This window comes from Patiria miniata, unplaced genomic scaffold, assembly GCF_015706575.1.
Source record: "Patiria miniata isolate m_02_andy unplaced genomic scaffold, ASM1570657v1 HiC_scaffold_7, whole genome shotgun sequence".
In the NCBI taxonomy this organism is placed as follows: domain Eukaryota; kingdom Metazoa; phylum Echinodermata; class Asteroidea; order Valvatida; family Asterinidae; genus Patiria; species Patiria miniata.
This window is the reverse complement of record NW_024037074.1, coordinates 12,028,543-12,047,004: the sequence shown is the minus strand read 5'-3', so window position 1 is coordinate 12,047,004 and position 18,462 is coordinate 12,028,543. Positions and strand designations below refer to the sequence as shown.

The following is an 18,462-nucleotide window of genomic DNA, read 5'->3' as shown; positions in this document are numbered from 1 at the left end:
TGTTAAACACACACTTCCTCGCTAATGTACTGGTGTTTTGCCAATTTTATATGCTTGATTCTGTTTTGATAACAAGGTATGTCTGAACTCCTGTTTTAGGTACCACCAACATGAACGTGCAGAGTCAACACATTTAAGATTGTCACTACCGGGTATTATCATGGAGTTTAAATCAGCAACCAATTTTTTCCAATGAGGCCTATGTGAGAAAATAATTCATTTACATGTATCAAACAGAGATTTTAATAAAAACTTATTTCTGGTTCTTTACCGAAGTGTGATTTTTTTTCTCTTTCGACATGCAATCACACACAGGGGCATTGCCACACCAATTAAAATGGGGGAGGGGGATGATAGCAACTTTGCCAATTAAAAAGGGGGGGGGGGGAGAGACATGATAGCAAAATTGGCACCTGACGATCCATGCTGGAGCATGTAGCCAGGAACAATTCTGTGCTAACCCCGTAAACACGGAATTACGGGATGTACGCATTCGCACAAACCAAAACTCCATGCTTATCCATGAAATATGCTAACTGTAAGCATGAAGTTTTCTGCTACTGTAAGCGGGGATTTTTCACTAGCGGGGATTTTTTTGCTAACTGTAAGCAGAGCCACGATACTAGGCCCTGATCTGTGTGGTATCGTCTTCCTCACTGCTCATCACTCATCCCCCCCCCCCTAATAACTTGACATACCATACAAGGCTTGCACGCCTAGACGGTTACACACTGCATACTGTGGTATGCCACGCAATGGCCGCTCCTAGGGTGCATGCAGTTGCGTACAAATTTTCCTGTCTAAATTCCGTTGGCGTTTGTCACTGGATTTCCACACCCCACACAATTAACGACTGATGAATATGCGAAATTCTCGAAAACGTTGATTAGTAATCTTTTGGATCAAGGAAAACATATCAAGGCAAAATGTTCAACTCATGACCCCCACAAAAATTACAGTAAGAAGTTTCAACGAAGATGAAGGGTCAACTTTACTAAAAATTCAATGAGAGATATTTCACAATTGTTAACATACCAGACAATCATTACAAATCTTGTTCGGAATTTCAAATTTCTCTTTCGTGAAATTCCTGGCCAAACTACATTGTTTGCCTAATATTATTGTCCTATTTCTAAACCTATACAATAAACATCAGCGACTTAAAATAAAAAATTTCCAAAAAAAATTGATGACCATAACTTTGAAATGAACAAAAGTGAACTCAATGCAAAATTACAGTAAATGATCCAGCCGTGTATAACATTTTACAGTATTGCAAAAAAAAATCTCCAATAAACAATACAGGATAAACAGAATTAGCCAAATTCCACACAAAATGTACTCCGACAGTCATACCTGAAATTTCATGACTATACCTAAACCCTTTAAGTTAGAAATCAATATTTTACAGGGAAAATGCTGCAATGTTACTTTACGAAAGACAAGCAGTTACACACCATGCAAACAAAGCCTCGTTTGTTCTTTAACATTCAAAACTATGTTGAAATGATACGATTGGAAAAGCCGTGCCCCATCCAGGTATTTTTACGACTTATTCCAACCGACCAAAAAAGCACCATTCAACTGTCAATGTCAACAAACACACAGACCTTTCATGCCAATACAGTGACCTCTTTTTTCTCCCTTTGTTGACAATTTGACAGTGTCAACAAAAGGGGACTGGTTTATTAACGAGTCTGCATTTTTCCCTCAATATGATGCAAACCGCAAAACCCACATTGAATAATGTGAGCAGTTATATGGTAATGGGGTGTCACATAAAAACTGACACCTGCAAAATAGTGGATGTTTCTATCTAAACAGAAATTCTGTGGTTTTCTTTTAAAAATTCAGAGGAAAATGGAGTGAAATTCTCGGCTTCAAACAAATTGGTCGAGTTGTACATGTAATGTGCCGACCCAAACTCGAGAATTCTTTCGTACTCAAAACCACGAAGGAAGTCAAGCAACTTCAATTCAGGAAACGAACAATTTTCCAACTGAATGGTAGAACAAAACTGAGGGAAAAAAAAATGTGAATTTCTAGTAGTTGGTTCCGTATTACGACACAATCGTCACACAATGAGGAAATGCCAAAACAAAGGCTGCAAAAGAACTCAACAACTTTCGACACACTTCAACAATCTCAAGTCATTTGTCAAGGTAATCTCCCAATCAACGCCCAAAGTTTAATGACCTTTCCCAACATTTTGGTCACATGTCGTCTGGGACCACGGTTCTCACAACTGGATGTCACACACTGTTTTTCCCAGGTACCACAAAACCAGTTTATTTGTTGAGCGGCCGGTTGCCATGGAAACGTGACCACCAATGGTCTGTGACGTATCCTGGGCAGAAAACGTAACTGGTTTTTCGGCACGTAGGTAACTGCCTGCCCGATAGTGTTACCAACATGCGGTAACATTAACCAGACAAAAATTTATTAATGTCGTGTATTTGGCGTGATCTTGGCAGACCAAAGTTCATGGTTGGTTGGAGGGAGAAAAGAACTTGACATGAAGCGCACGTTTTGAAAGTTCTATCCAAAAAGGCAGCCAGGGTTGATCCAGAATTTTGATGTGAACAGGTTCTGAAAGGTTGTTCCACTACGATTACTGTAAGTCTACAATACGGAAATAGCAAAACCAACTCATTTTCTTTCAATTATTGATTTTTTAGCAGGACCGGAATTTCTTTATGACAATGATTCCACTTATTGAAAAGAAATGACAAAACTTCGTTTCAACGCATTTTTGGTTTCATTATATTTCAAATAACTCACAAAAATACCAAATGGTGTTTTTATGCTAAAACTACTTCAACTCTTAACGGTAGTCTTTTGGTAAAAAAGAAAAGGAAAAAAGATGAAACCCAGAAGCGAATGTGAAGTCTTAAGCCAAAAAAAAAGGAAGGCTAAATATAAGAAATGTGTTCCAAATTTGAAAAAGTAATAAAAACATTCCTATAAGCTACTAAATAACACACACAGTACAGTCACATACAATTTATGATTTAGTTTCTGGCTAATTTCCAAATAGAAAAAAAAAATATCTAGGGTCCACTTCATCAATGTTCCATGTCTCTGGTAATCATGCTCGTAAAACATTCCTACCAACTTTTCTTGTGACAGATTTTTGGACACTGTCACATTACCAACCCCACACATTCGTCTTAATCCATCATTTAACTCCCTAATTAGTTGACGGGCCAGCCTCCCCACAAACGTGTCTGTCGGAATGCTCCCTACTGCAACATTTTCAATTATGGCTCCATGAATTTGTCGACACCAAGCAGGATTTATGAAAAACTTACAAAAACTGCAATATCTCAGGGCCTACCTGTCAAACGGAAGGATGCTAATCCCGAATCCCTGTTGTCAGACAATCCACACGCTCCCTGTCGCTTTCTACGTGCACTGCACTGCTCAGTCCGTCCCTTCGATCGATCCACGGACCGACTGGGCACCGATTTCTCCTGGTGTCCCTAACAAGCCAATACACCTCCAAAAGACACACTCACACTTACACACCGGCTGGCGAGCTGTAGCAGAAAAAAAAAATTCAGCCTCTATACCGTTCTCCTAACCCACTTCCGACGATGGGCAAACGGTGGCGCAGACCTGCCCCCGCACACGCACACAGTGACACACAGCGAACCAGACCAGTACAAGCGACAGGCCTCAACCTCCGTGTACATTCACATTCCACACTGCACTCAACACATTCACATTGTGCGCCTGTGGTGGAATTTCTGCACACCAGTGGGTAGGAGTTGTGTGGAAAACTATCTGCCTATATAAACCCACGTACATTTACATGTAGGGCTCTGCGCAGGGGCTAGCCCAAGTATTTGACATGGAATTGTTGGCTAAGCTTAAAGGTGCACTCTCTGCCCTGACTAAAAATTACTAAAATTAAATACTAAAATAATGATTATTCCTCCAAGAAAGTTACTTATTTTTTCCTGAAAAAAGTTACCTATTCAAAACTAACTTTAAAGGAAACAACTCTGCATAGTATCAAATAATTTAGGACTGAAGTGTGCCCCTTTAAAATACCGATGGAGTTATTTCCTAGGCTACCATGAATGTGGCATGCCCGGTCGGATTCCCCTCCTATCATTTTTCTTTCTCGTGGAAGGGATTTAACAAATTCCACGTTTAAATGTCAACCAGGTTTGCTTGTGGCCACGATAGAAAAAAAAAAGAAACATGTTTCTCACATTTTTGAAACGCCCAGTTGACTCATGCTGCAGATGTCCCAATTATTCCTTAAATATTGCATCAACCGAAATGGTTATGTGGCCCTAATTCCGGAGCTAAATTGATACAATCTTAAATATTTGGAATGTCTTTGCCCCTATTCAAAAATTTTGCTTTTGCCATATTAAGGATTGACATGTAAAAACCACTACTTTCAAATTCTTGGCGAGATCTGTGGTGTGTCTCATTGTTCAGACAGAAAATAGCTGACCCTTTCACACTGTCTAAAATCTCAAGGGAGCCATGAGATTTTTACCCAAGCCTTTCACACACCTTGAAGTGTCCACCTCCCATTACCCTGGATACAGGCACTTAACAATGTCCAAAACCAATGATGGTTTAAGTATGGCAGACAGCGTCAATCAGACAAATTGTATTCCTCCTTAAAATCTGGACTAGTTTGCCCCTTTAAGCTTCCAAACAATGCCATTAAAGCATTCCCGTATTAACCAATAACCATTCTAGCTTGCTCTTCCAACAAACCTGCGGTCTTGTACCCAGAAGACCACGTATCGATATACTTCCTTCCTAATCGCTATGTCACTCTGCCCATCGCTATCATCGGTCGCCTAGCAACCGGAGGAATGGCCAGTTGCCAAGCTATACTATCTACCACATTAAAGGTCCAGTGTACACAAAGACGCTATATAAAACCAAGTTTTTCTTTGCTAGATCATTTTCATGGGCTAAACAAAACTGTACATAACATGTACAAGTGAGCTGAGGATATGAGAAAGACATTAACCATCACTATCTATCAAGCTCATTTTTATTAGCGTAGGGATTAAGTTAGGCTATAAAAGCAAAGGGATGCATAGCAATGATTCAACTCGAAGTAGTCTCTAGGGGATAGTGAATTTATCCCTACCCCCATCCCGAAAAAAAATTAATTTAAATTTAAAACAAAAATTACCCCCCCTAAAAAAAAAAACCCAACAATTAAAAAAAAAAAATCCATGCAAAATAAACAATTAAGTGCTAACACAAGTTACTCGTACAACTTCTTGAAGTTTCATCTCAGGACAATGTATGTGTTATATTAGTGTAATGCTATGGATGAACTAATATGTAAGTGTTCAGCATTCATGCACCACCCATATTTTTGCAGCAGTTCTAGCCCCTCCCCCCCCCCACAAATTCCTTATGGTCATTCTTATAAGAATTACAAAATAATCTGCAATCTTCAATTCAAATTTATTTCACTGTTAATCATGCATTAATGGAAATTGATCAAGTGTAACAGATAATACAATACTGCATTCACTTCCTTTGTCTTACCCCCCCCAAAAAAACCCCTTAAAACAAGCAAAAACAACAAACAAAACAACATCCACCAACCAAAAACGTATCAGCCCAAAGTTCATTCAACTAAGACAAAAGAAGAAAAAAAACCAGGCCCAGTTCGCTCCTCTGCCGTTACTCCAATTCCAGTGGATCGCGGGCAATATTCGTTTACGACACCGGCCCTAAATCTAATTTGCGAGGGACGGAATGCGGCGTCGAAAATCCCTCGGCTTTTAGAAATCTCACCGGTGCCCCGGTATCACCGGTGAAGCTGCAGTGCAGAGCAAAGCAGTGCCGAGCGAGGGCCTAATGCGTGACCAGCCCCAAGCAAACTCTTCCTTTTTTTCTCTTCCAATTTTTCTCCTCCGTAGTTGGTGGCATTTAGCATATGGTCTAGTTCGACGATCATCGCCGAGAGAAAAAGAACAAAACAGTTGAAGCGGCTATTTTCAGAACAGCGTTTCATTAGACCGCTAATCCCATCTGGGAGTCTTTAATTCTTTTACAGAGTGCGTATCATACAAGAATTCCCGTGGGCTGAAACCGTCTGGCATTTGCGGGCGTTCTTTTTTATTCTAGATTGGAAAAAGGTGATGACAACCCTATGCCATTCGAGAAGAAGACATAGACAAACATTTATTCCCGAGTGCCTCCAGATATTTTCCCAACTTTTTTTGTTATGGAAGATATGCTATACTGAAGAGTTATGTACTTAATTGTGAAGCTCATCAAGCAGAAATGGGTCGTTCTATAAATTGAGGGTCCAAAGTGCAATATTTTTCCTGTCCCTGTTACCTTGGTACTTTTGAAATTTGCCGTTCAACTATCATTAAGAATGACTTCAAACAGTTTCTTTTATTTGTTGGGTAGGTAGTTTGTTATTCATTATCACTCTTGGAGGATGACAGCACTAAGGAATGCATCAGAATGATAAAATCATGGATGTCAGATGTAACAGGGACAGGAAAAAAAGCAGACTCCAAAATTTATATAATGACCCAAAAATGATTGTTGTTCTTGCTGCTACTGTGCTCTTGAAATGAACTCAATTTTAGGAAACAGTTTTCAAAAAAAAACACAAGAAGAAAAATCCAAAATGTAAATTAAACGTGTGTAAGCAAGATTTTCTAATGAAGTTCAGCAACCCATCTTCTACTAAATTGTTAATATTTACTAAGCCAAGTAAACAAGAACTCTGGAAATTATATAAATATTTACAAAATGTGTTACCTACTCGTAAATTAGTATGTCCATTCTAGCCTTTTAAATACCCAAAGTTTCTTTGTCAACTAGGTCTTCCATGGATAAACATTTTACTTCCAAAAGACAAATTATGATTTCATTACCGACATTAAATTATTTTCCAGACAATTGGTCTACCAGGGCCAGTTTTTTACATCCCATTATCTGAGGGTGATTACCGAAGTCTCGCCAATGATTAGTCTCGTAACCTAATTTGTCCAGACCATTATTGCCCCTTGATTACAGAAAATCCGGTAATTTCATTCAATTTACTCATATCAGTCTCGCAATTATTAAGTGAATATTTCTGGTGGTGTCACAAAGCTATATATCTCATATAAAGCCACATGTTTTATGCATCCAAAATATAAAGTTTGTGATATTGTCCATGTGGTTTTACTGACAATATTAAAAAGTTGTTATTAATTTATTGTTTTTATCACCATTTGTGTCTTTTTCTTATATTTATAGAATGGAATTTTACCTTTAAAGGTGAACATTTTTCAACACTCTTCTAGTAGTTCTCTTATCTTTATTTTCTTGTAGTTTTCAAAACAATTAAGACTTTATCTGCCAAAATACATATAAAAACTATCCACATATGTCTGGAAGATTGTAAGCGTATCGGAACAAGTTCATCCAAACAAACATGTGCATGCTTCTGGCTCCGGAATAAATGCCAAGTTTTTCCCACGGATATTATGTCACTCGCAGCCGGAATATCTACGACTTGTGGTTTTGCGGCTTAAATATTTGGGGTATAGGAAATACAATCATTGTAAAATGTTTTCCTAAGATGATTTCATACCATAGTAAACACTTTTTTCAACAAAAGTAGTGTAGAGGAGGAATTAATTGAATAGTAACCCCAATATTGATGTTTATTAAGGAAAGTCACATTAACTTTTGAGAAAGATAAATCCCAACCCTTGTAGTTGAAATAAAATTTAATTAAAAATCAATTGCATTTTTCACCCTATTCTGGTGGAATTCAGGCTGAATTTGTTTCAACAAAATTCAGTTTGGAGGGAAATTAAACCACACCCACTTCCTTCAAAATCCAACAAAACATTTGTAGGATTTTATAGGATTGAGGCTACTTTTACACTACATAGAGCTTGATGACTTTTGAATGTTGTAGTATACAAAGACTGTTTTCCCGCAAAGTAGATTTTGTATATTTATTGATTCAGTAATAAAAAAAAAAAATGAAAAAAAAAATGGCAAGGCCATTAAGCTAAGGTTAATCTGACCAAAAAGCCCCTGAATTGACATTTAAACTTTAAAACAACATAAATGACCTGACATCTCGTATCATGATCAAGCCATCACAACCACATACAGACAACAAATTCCAACGTTCCCCTTATTCTCGCCGACAAAAAAAAAAAAACTCAAGATGCACTTCAAACATCTGGGCAACTGACAGACCCGTAAAAGATCGCCTATCCTATCTCAGAAAACATCAATACTTGAAATTTCTCAACTGTCAAGGCTCGGAAAATGGGGCCGAACACAAGAGGAGAAAGGATGGAAGCAGTAAAGAGCATCTTAACCAGCTTAAAATCATCTCAAAAACTGGGTTAATGAGTCGGAATGGAATGACAGTAACATGTGTAACATTTTTAGGGAAGGGCTGGCAGGTCAGATCTGCAGAGATCAGAAATATTTTTTTAAAATATTTTTGATGGACCTTCAGTTGGGTCTTGTAGCACTGGGGAGGTTAAACTCACATGACTTGTCAGGTTAAGTGCTGTCAATGTGAAATTTGTTGCAATATTCAGAGGAATGGTTGGTGAAATAATAAGCTTGGTACAGCTGGGCAATGTCATGAGGAATACACAGTATTAAAGATTTCATTGAGGCCTTGTTGGTGCTTAATTGTCCCGGTTCTCTAAAATTTGCGGAAAACAAAATATCCATTCAATTCCACTTTCAGATCATAAACTTGCATGTTTTTGAGACATTTTGCAAAGCTGCAATTTTTAATGCTGCTATATTCCTTTAAAATCCTCAAAATTCTTCGTTTTTATTTGATGTAAAAATCTCCAATAACAAGCTGCCAGCTCATTTCATTCCAGTAAAAACACATGTATAGTTTTACTAAAGCAAAACAATTTCAGCATTTTAGAAAAATATTTTGAAAATTCCTTAGAGCTTGCAGTTCAGCTTTCAGAAATATCTCTAGCAAAATGGTCTAACAACTAAAGAGCTTCTTTTTTTCTCGTTGAGACACATGATACCAAAAAAATTTGGTTTGTTTGGCCTTCCGAAAAATTCAATAACCCCAGGCGCTTCAAAAATATTCTTATCAGTCCCCTGACCAACATTAACACATTTACGTAAGTGACTTTAATCTAAAGCACATTTTGTTTCATTTGCCGAAACGCAGTGAGCCAGTGGCATTATTCAATGTGCGCTAAGTATTTAACTGGTTCCCCAACATTACATTGGTAATCACACCTGGTAAATATCGTTCACACACTTCTTAAGTTTCTTGTTGTCTAGACAGATATCAGCCTCATCAAAATACGCAAGGTTTTTTTTTACACATGAAAAAAAGCGATAAGATGTTTCAAGAGAAAGAATAAAGATATTTTCTTAAAGGGGCAATATTGTCTACTATTAAAATTTCTGGTCACTTTGTGGCCAGGTGACATAGAACAAAAGGAAAAACATTAAATATCTGTCTCCAAGCTTTGACCAGAGCTGATTTTTAAGCAGATTCATTTGGGCCATGTAGGTACCTTGCAACATACAATTAAAACAGATGCTTTGATGGTCAGCTGAGGTCTCTTGAATGGTCCTTACATAACAACTAATTAGCAACCCATACAGTAACTATGCACAACAATCTTTGTTTTGCAAGCACAATCTCGCTGAAGTTGCAACTTTGGGAGTCCATATACAGGGCTTATAAGATGCTGCAAGACATGAAAAATGATCTTAAAAACTCTCAAAAAAGGGAATTGTAAGATGCTGCAAGACATGAAAAATGATCTTAAAAACTCTCAAAAAAGGGAATTGTGCCTTTCAGACTGTCTCTGTCTTCCTCAAAAAACACCCTCAACCAGTGGTAAGCAAATACATCAGGTACCAAATGTTTTCCCCACTTCAGAAAATGTGTGTAAAAGAGCATGCACCAATACATTTATCAAAAACGCCCAAAATGATAGTATTCCAGTAAGACTGTGACCCTACTTACTTTTCCAGTCTCGGCCGCGATTCGTCGTTTCCCACGACCTCCAGATCCCGTCCGAGTCACCGGTAAATGAGCAGGAACTCTCTCGGTGGCAGACATTTAAAACAAAGTACCGCTAGATCCAGTCGCAGAACAAATAATTCAAAGTACTCTGTCAGCTCGCTGAATCCGCTAATCCCACCGACGAAAACAAAAACTTTCTGCCTTTTGACTTGGTATTTGGCTTTCCACCGAATCTGCTCCTACAGAGAGCTTAAATACCAGCTGGACTGGGACGATCTAAATTTAGTCCCCAAAAGAAATTTTCCGCTGAAACTTGAACCCCCTTCGATGCTCCTTTTGGGACCGAGCGGGCAACCAGATCTGTCCTTTTCTTCTGAAGAAGCCAGAAATCTCCCAGGTCCTTCACTTTTTTTTCTTCTTTCTTGCCTGCCGATCCGAACTCCCCGCGGTGTTGACACAAAAAACTGTGCCACCCGGTCTCACTCCAGCGTTGAAACTTTCAATCTCCTTCCCTGCGTCTTTTGCTATCTGTTGCTGGCTGCCGCGTTCTATGTCAACACCACCACGTGGATCGCGCGGCAAGAATAAATAAACTTGGACTCGGGGTCCTAGCACTGTCCAGTTAAACCCTGTCGGTTTCAGTCAAGTCCACTCAGGCCAGCTCTCAAACTCCTTGACAGTCAGAATCCAAACTGATCATCTATCACAACAACTTTGGTATTTTTCCCCACTAGTAGGGGGTTGTGTGTGGGTCATTATAATCAGTTATAAGACTTCCAAGTTGGAACTCCGATCTCTCTGGGCCACCCTGGCTCGGCCAATCAAGAACCGCCGATGCCCTTTTATGGCGATGAGGAAAGTAAACTGGGGAACAAATGAGCCGTCCGCCGAACTCGACTCTCCTCAACCTTGTTCCCGGGGTACACTTCCAACTCAAAATCTGACCCTTCTTGCAATGGGCCAGCATTCTTATCTGACAGTTGGTATATACACCGGACCAGATCTCTTTTTTCTTTCTCGGTTTCTGATGAACTAAAAATATCTCTGCTACTATAACAACTTCTGGCCACCCGGTTTCCATCACAGTGAAAGATATTCCGAGGGCAGGGATAATTATTTTTGAGGGACTACAAGACTTGCATGGTAACTAAATCAGGAACTATAATGAGTGTTGACTGGAGGAACCATTATTAAGCAGTGAACTTTTGATGCTTTTTTTTTTCTTCTTATGTTTCGTAACTTTTTTATATGATACGAGAACATCAGTGATAATCTTCGCACATGTCACTGCCCTGCACACAGATGTTTCATGTCGCGAGAATTCCAGCAGAACGGAATTCCAAGATATGAGCTCATTTAAAAAAAAAAAAAAAAAATCTACGAAATCATTTTCAGGAATGTAACCACAGAAAAAACAAGTTTGAAAACGGTTTTTGCAATGTTTGTTGTATGAATGCATATAAAAACAACAATTTCAATAAGTAAAATCCTACAATAAGTACAATTTGATGGAAATAGCAAGCTTTAAAGACAATCTCAATTCGAAGAAAACAACACAGGAAGAAAATACACAGTTCTGCAAAAGCACTAATCAGATATGCAGATGTATTTAAGCTGGTTGTTATGGTATGAAATAAGCCCCGCCCCCTTTGGAATCCATGGTAACAAGGACATTCTCCGATTGGCTGGCGAGGATCTATAAATTCCATCACGGCAGTTTCTAATTTCAAGCCCCGAACTGGGCAAAGAACTTTCTTATCAAATTGATCAATCTTCCAAATTGAGACACATTACTTATCGCAAGCCATTAATGTTCTGCACTCTATTCCATCAAGCACCGTGATTAAGAAATTGGCGGAACACTTCAGGTTTTTACAACAGCTGTGATAGTGACAGTTGCCTTTACTGTCAAGATAAAAAAAAATTGAAATTATCGAGTGAATTTTTGCTATTTTAGGCGCTGGCTCATGTTGCAAGTGATACAACTTCTGCAAGAACTCTTGAGGGTCTACATCACATCTTCAGTCGTAAAACAAATGTCACTACTTTTGTTTCGGCCGTAAATTCTAATCCAAACAGCGATCGTCGATTGCGTGTTCTCCTAAGGATTGACCCAAGCATGAATGCTATGTTTATTTATTCTTCTGTGGTTCTTGACAGGTCATGTGTTATACTTAAGCTGAGCTTCATGGGTTAATGCAAATACAAGACCCGTACCAAGAAAAAAAAAGTGTAGAGTCCCAGGTTTGATTTCTCATTCAGATGATTTTGATTGTTCAATCAAGTATTCACCATATTAAAAAGGACCGGGGCATAATATATTTTCTTCAGATATTATCAGCAATTCATGTTTTTTCCATGCCGTGCCTTTATGAGATATCTTGCCACTGACTGCTCTATGTTCCGTCACCCCTATGTTCGACTGCTCAACCTATGTTCCCACAAACCTATCTTCCGACACCCCTATGTTCCGACAACCGGCACTTAAGATTGTGTTAGCCCGTTTAGACTGGTGTGTTGGGGCCAGAGACCAGCCTACATGTATGTTTACGTTTGTAGGGGTACGGGCGTTGGAACACAGGGGTGACGGAACGTAAGGATGTAAGAGCATAGGGTGTCAGAAAATTTGCTGAGCAGTCGGAACATAGGTGTGTCGGAACATAGGTGTGTAACAATCTTGCCACGCAAAATATTACATAACTATAACATTCATGATGTAGGATACCAAAAAAACCCTTTGTTTTAAATATAATAAGAACCCCCCTCCCCAAAAAATTAATAAAAAAAAAATTTTTTTTGTAGTTAATAATTATTGGCTTTTCACACAAATTGTAAAAAAACTTCAATAGGCTGTTCGAAGCACTTCATACACGTCCAGAGAACTTCAAATATTTAACTGAAAGGAATTTCTCACAAAACCCACTTCCCTTACAAACTGATACAACACAAAAAACTGCAAAATGTACATTTCATAAATCACGTGCATTCCTCACTTCTATCCGTAATAACAGACCGATAAACAGAGTGTCAGTGCCGAGGTTGGGCCGGGGACGATAGGGCAAGATTAATGACGCAGTTGGCACATGCTGCATCACATCGTAAAAAAAAGAATCTGCGACAAGTTGTGCGTTTTAACCCTCTGCCCTACTGATATAACCTGACCAATTACATATAACCTTTACCGATTGGCTGAAGCAAAGGGAGGCTATAATTTACTGGTTATAAAGCAAGAAGATGACGTGAAAATTCATTCGCGGACCGAGTTTCTGTGTTGATGGAGAGGCAAGGAGCTTGAGGTTCCCAACACTTTATGGAAACGAAATTCTCCGAGTTTTTCCTGATATTTCCCTGAAGAAATTTCCAAAGTTCCATGAGAAAATATTTCACTTTAACGAGGCTGCTGGGAAGTCAAGAGGTGGTTGCCAAGCGAGGGCGCCCTTCTCCCCTTTAAAGGGAATGTACATCATTTGCTTTTGCTGTAATTTTCAGAAATGAACTATTTGAGGGGTTAGTATAATAGATCAAATATTGTTACACTGACATTTTTGAAGTTTTGTGTTCGAAAAGGTTGATAAAACCAAGAAAAACAAAAATGTTCAAGTAGTCTGGTTCCCTGACTCCACAAAAGATAAATGGATCAATGTATAGATGATGGAAAATTGCAAGGTAAGGGAACCAGTCTAGCTGGCCTGCACCCGTTCATGAACATGTAACCAATAGCAAACAAAATTTGGACTGAAAAATGGTAAATTTGGAGCAGTAGTTGAAAAATAGTTAGGTTTTTCCAACGCTGGTCGGCCGACCACCATTGGAAATGTATACAAAAATACAATTTTCTTGAAAATGACTTCACACCAGGTGCCATAATTTTACAAGATGCTTGAGACTGTCATTTACCAACATCCTAGTAAGGTATTTCGTAAAAACTTGGTAGTTTTATTTTTCGATGTTTGCAAATGTTGTATATTCCCTTTAAGCCACCCTTTCCTCACCACATCGACGGGGTTTGCTTTGTTACCTTTATGCGTCATACGACAGTGGAGCTAGCGAGTCTGGTTTTTTTTCAACAGTGTTCCTGGGCACGCGCATCCACCCCCACCCTGATGCGTGTAGAGCAATACATGATCCCTCTGGCCCTGACTTTTTGTCACTTTGTAAAAATGAAAACACACAGAGTTCAGGATTTTTGTGTGATGTTTGTTTAAGATAATTACAATAATAATAATAATAATAACAGGTTCTTATATAGCGCTTTTAACTAAGATCAAAGCGCTTTACATCATTATTAGCCCTGATCATAGGGCCAATTAAACATTCCAAATACCATCTCAGCTCCCTGAGAGGCCGGGAACTCTGGAGCATGGTGCAAATTTAAAATCATATTATCTGGCTACCATTTCTGGTAAGCACGTCCTTAAATCTCTCCAGCACATATCTCCTTTGGACCCAATAAATTGATTGAGAACGCCATTTCCTGACCCATTAAATAAAGGTCGAAAAAAAGGACAATTCAGAAAAAAATCTGAATTTAAACGAATTGTCTTCAATAGATTGCATGAAATTCCAAGACTGGTAGCACTGGGGTACAGTGGTCCTTTCCTCGCCTTCCATCTCTATGGCCCGGGTTCGATTCCTTCCCTAGTCCACATGTGGATTTCGTTTTCGGTCCCTGCCTGATTCCATGGGTTTTCCCCAGAATATTCTTCTGGGGTTTTCATCCCACCTCTAAAATTTCAGCACAGGTTTCTTCAGGCTTGCGAGCTACAGTGCCTAGGGCCCTTTTGAGGAATCCTTGGTTTCATTACCAGAAATTCATAAATAAATAAATAACATCATTTAAAGAATGTTGAGCTGATATAGTTGACGTCTCACATGCAGATGTATGCCAACAGAGGGTAGCAAACAACTTGGAATTGTTTTTTATAAGCTGTTGACGTTTGTATTATCAGACCAGATTGATTTCACAGTACAAGCCAAATGAGGGCAGCAAACAAGTGCTATGAAAACTCTCTCTTCTTTGGATCACTGCCAACAGAGGGGGCCAGACCAATTTATCATCACTCCACTACCGACCACTGACAAACCAAAAAACAACTTGCCATGATGGGAAATCTAGAAGTGATTCTGAAAACGACTTCATTATAAAAAAAAATCACGTCCCAAAAAGACGTGTCGCTTACCAACTCATATCAGCCTGAAATGTGAAGTTCATTTTCAACAAATCTAAATGGTCTTGCCAAACTACCAGAATTTGAATACTCCATGAGCGATCTTACCTCCATTTTCCAAGCGTCTTATCACTGCAATGACAACCGACTTCAGAATGACACTGACTACACCTCGCAATCTTTGTCTCGCAGACAAAGCTTCATAATTCAATATCCTTGCTCTGCCCATACCGCAGCCCTACAGAGCCAACCCATTGGTTAGAGCAATCCTTCAATAAAAACCGACGGAAGAGGCTGCACTCACCGCCTGAATTAATGAGCCCCTCGATTAGGCTATTCAAAGGATGTTATTCGTTACAATTTGGAGGTCATAGGACATCAGTCAATTCTTAGAAGATTGCTCTTAAAGTTATGTAACTCCTAAGATTTAAAGACACTGAGGTTAAGAGTATGTCTAGATGAGCTGTTTTCTTCCATTTGTCGAATAAGTGGAAAAAGGTGTTGTAAACTTTTGCTCAGAGTTGTAGTCAAATCCTCAAGAGGCATTAAAAGTAAATCACAAGCCTTCCAGTCTCAAGTAAAGTGACAATTATGAATGAACTGTGACAGAGGCATTACTTTGTTACCTGAACTTTCTTGCTCAAGTTGTGACTGATTTGCAATTTGACTGTAGTCAGATCACAAGACGGTGACAACGTTAAAGTAAAGTCTGTCACGCGTCAATGTGGCCCATCAGGCCAGCGTTTATCTCCGGTTTCAGTGGCATGAAACGACTGAGAATATTTCTACTCCCCCTGGGATGCTAGTCCATCGCAGGTTACTCCCCAGCTAATGCCGGTACCCATTTATACTCCTGGGTGGAGAGAGGCAAGTGGAGCTGAAGTGGCTTGCCCAAGGACACAACATGTGGCAAGCAGCTGGATTCGAATCCCTGACCCTCTGATCATGAGTCACAAACCCTAACCACTATCTCACACTCACCATGTAAACAACAAGTTAATGAATTCAATGACCGGAATTGATGACAAGTTGGCGTTTGCTATGAAAAACTTCACAATTCTGTGGAGCTGGCTGCTTCAAAGACATTGGTTATAAACATAATTATTTTATCACAGAAATGAGACAAGAGACCCAAAAAAACAAAACATCTGATCATATATGAACCTGTTCCCCACTAAACTGCCCTGCCTGTTACTCCCATATCCACCAAATGCTGGTTTTAAGGATGCTTCAGGCAATGAACACAATGTGATACAATGCATGATAGGGCAATGGATTAAGGAAGTGATCAGTGGGGGAAAAAAAGGGGGAGAAAAGACTTACCTCATCACAGGCAATGCACCGAGGCAACACGAGTTCCGCATAGTGCCGTTCGCAGAAGATGTGGCCGTCTTTATTGAAGTAGGCTAAGTCGACTAGTAGCTCATCACAGGTGAAACAGGTGAAACAGAACGGGTGCCAGCATAACGACTCGTCCTCTAGTAGGTCTGCATAGATGCCCATGTCCCCGGACTCAATCTCCCCTCCGCATTTAAAGCACTCCTGAATAGAGATGTAGAAATATATAAATATTGAAAATTCCACTTTGAAAACAAACGAATCTCATCCGATGAGCATTGAAACTTTGGGCCAGGGTTTGGACCAACGACACTTGTGAACTACCTTATTGATGAATCTGTACGAAAGAGCAATTTACATAACAAAGCCTGCTGTCCTATCTTGCTGGCTCAACATCTGGTTTTCTCTCCAGTTTCATCATTGAGAACGTTTTATTTTCAAACAACCAAATGGAAATACTCTGACCTGGAAGGGGGGGGGGGGGGACGTTAGCCCCAAAAGCCCCTTTCCTCATGGATCAGCCAATAAATACATCAAGTGTTGTCTCGCGAAAATCGAAAGTCAATTAACAAGTCCAGTAACACGTAATGAGGTATGGAAAGTATCAGAAGGAAAACCTTTGTCAAAGTTTATTTACACAGCTTGTGACTTGACTGGGGACTGGAAGACATTTGATTGATTTGTGAGGACCTGTGGAGACTTGTGATGGACTTGTGATGGACTTGTGAGGACTTGTGATGGACTTGTGAGGACTTGTGATGGACTTGTGAGGACTTGTGATGGACTTGTGATGGACTTGTGTTGGACTTGTGATGGACTTGTGAAGACTTGTGAAGACTTGTGAAGACTTGTGAAGACTTGACAGGACTTGTGAAGAAATTTGAGGACTTGTGAAGACCTGTGATGGACTTGAGAGGACTTGTGAAGACTTGTGAAGACTTGACAGGACTTGTGAGGACTTGTGAAGAAATTTGAGGACTTGTGAGGACATGTGATGGACTTGGGAGGACTTGTGAGGACTTGTGAAGACTTGTGAAGACTTGACAGGACTTGTGAGGACTTGTGAAGAAATTTGAGGACTTGTGATGGACTTGTGAAGACTTGTGAGGACTTGTGAAGACTTGACAGGACAAGTAAGGACTTGTGAGGACTTGTGAAGAAATGTGAGGACTTGTGAGGACTTGTGAAGAAATGTGAGGACTTGTGAGGACTTGTGATGGACTTGGGAGGACTTAGGATGGACTTGGAATGGACCTGTCAAGGACTTGCGAAGATTTACGAAGACTTGTGAAGACTTGTGATGCACTTTTGTAAGACTTGTGAGGACTTGTGAAGACTAATTAGGACGTGATGGAATTGTGAGATCATGTGATGGACTATTCTACACCAAAAACTCTAGTGCATACCTGATCTTGTTTGAGGTAATCCTTAACCCGTCCCGTTGCAAAGGCCACCTCGTCCCTTAGCTCCATAAACTGGTAGAAGCACTCAGTTGACGCAGCGTCCAGGATGTGCTTGCAGAACTCCTCGGCAAGGTCCTGGCGAGGCATCTGCAGGATCAGCTGCCGGTCCCGGTACTTCTGGCCTGCCGTGTGAAGCCGCGGGATCTGGTTGTTGGGCAGGGAATTCATGAAGTCTTCTACCTGTATGGGGAAGAGGAGAAGAAAGGTAGGGGATAAAAGGTTCGAGGTAAGGTGTGTTATTTCAGCCATCAATGAACATTTACAGTGACATCAAGCAAATTTAATTTCAAATGTGCGCGTCTGTACCGAGCCGACAAATGTCGGTATTGAGCCAAGTAGCTCATCAGGCAATTGTTAATAGATTTTTTTCTTGGGTATGAATTTTCTGAGAATTTGTTATCCTCCTGGATGGGATGCCAGTCCATTGCAAGTTATTCACCAGCAAGTTCAACTTGATCCCCATTTTTATACTCCTTGGTGGAAAAGTGGAAAGTTGAGGTAC

At 39.7% G+C, this 18,462-nt stretch overlaps 1 protein-coding gene across 1 annotated transcript in view; it reads right to left on the bottom strand.

Annotated features, from left to right (window-relative positions):
• The window catches only part of LOC119744646 (four and a half LIM domains protein 3-like), a 70,008-nt gene that overhangs the window by 24,794 nt on the left and 26,752 nt on the right, over window positions 1-18,462 (bottom strand). The window contains exons 4-5 of the mRNA XM_038220702.1: window positions 17,904-18,140; window positions 16,483-16,701 (exon numbers count right to left, since the gene is read on the bottom strand). Of these exons, the coding sequence (XP_038076630.1) occupies window positions 16,483-16,701; window positions 17,904-18,140 (456 nt within the window). The remainder of the gene's footprint in view (window positions 1-16,482; window positions 16,702-17,903; window positions 18,141-18,462) is intronic.